The sequence below is a fragment of the Egretta garzetta genome, unplaced genomic scaffold (assembly GCF_000687185.1).
Source record: "Egretta garzetta isolate BGI_Z169 unplaced genomic scaffold, ASM68718v1 scaffold287, whole genome shotgun sequence".
Taxonomy (NCBI): domain Eukaryota; kingdom Metazoa; phylum Chordata; class Aves; order Pelecaniformes; family Ardeidae; genus Egretta; species Egretta garzetta.
Genome location: NW_009260435.1, coordinates 1,800,534 through 1,801,639, shown reverse-complemented (window position 1 = coordinate 1,801,639; position 1,106 = coordinate 1,800,534). Strand labels below are relative to the sequence as shown.

Sequence of the window (1,106 nt, the reverse complement as noted above, 5' to 3'; positions counted from 1 at the left end):
GCCGTTTTGTGGGGGCTGTGGGAGCGTGCTCGGGGCCGCACAGCGCCAAGGGGGTGATGGTGCAGCCGCCCACTGTCCAGTACTCGCTCAGTGAAACGCCTGTGGAAGCCGGCCATCATGTCAGCATGCATCCTCCTTCAGGTGAAATACGTCCAAGTCTGTAGAAAAGTTGTCTTAAATTCTGAATTGCCTTTTCAGTTTTTGTTGCAAGGTGCTGTGCTCACTTCACAGAACTTCCAACAGTGCTCTTGTGTACCTGAGTTGGCAGCTATGTTACATGTCAAAAAGCAACTCTTTTTGTGTTGCCTGTTGTTAGCCAACCCAGGTTTGTACAGCTGGATTAGTAAATGGAAATGGCACTTCTCTCTCTTCAGCATTCTGCTTCCTCTCCGCTATTCTGTTGCTCCTAGTATTATGTAATACTACACTTCCTCTTGAAAAAGGGTAATGGTGAAATGACTCATAATATGACTGCACTTAGGTATTCCATTTATAGTACATATCTTGGCCCATTAATAATAAAAACGTGTATTAGCCAGTCGAGGTCATGGAGGGGGCATGAAAGAACCAGGTACCATTCAGGAAGATGTGTGTGATTCTGCAGACCTGAACCGACTTAGGGGTGATCGTTGCCACTAGCTGCTGTTAAATCTGCATGCTTGAGGGTGCCATGCCAGTAGCTTTAATCCCAGTTCTGAGCACTGCGTAACTGCCAGCAGCATGTACTTGACCAAGATGAAGCTTGGCTAAATAGTCATGCTTCTTAAATTAAGCAGAACAAAGAAGTTTATGCCAATTTTTTTGCTCTTTGTTACCTTTACGGTTTGCTCTTAATGCTGGCTTGGCTGATATGAATAAGGTTAAAATGAAACGAGTAACTACTGTCTCATCTGAAATAAAACCTTCGGGTGCAAGGTTAACCTATTACTTAAACTGCAGTGGTTTAATCTGTTAGAAATTATTAGGTTGACATTTATGTCATGCGGCTGTTGTGGTTTTCACCTGATGTTCCACCCCGAGAACCAGATTAACATCTGAGGAACTATTTCCATAATAAACAATTTTACAGTGTTTTCAAAAGGAAGGTGTTTATCTGAACATTTTGC

General features: G+C 43.1%; 1 protein-coding gene across 1 annotated transcript in view; it reads right to left on the bottom strand.

Moving 5' to 3' along the window:
* The window catches only part of REC114 (REC114 meiotic recombination protein), a 24,207-nt gene extending 24,091 nt beyond the window's left edge, over positions 1-116 (bottom strand). Inside the window, exon 1 of the mRNA XM_035899494.1 lies at positions 42-116. Coding sequence (XP_035755387.1) covers positions 42-116 — 75 coding nt within the window. The remainder of the gene's footprint in view (positions 1-41) is intronic.
* Between the last annotated feature and the right edge of the window lie 990 nt (positions 117-1,106).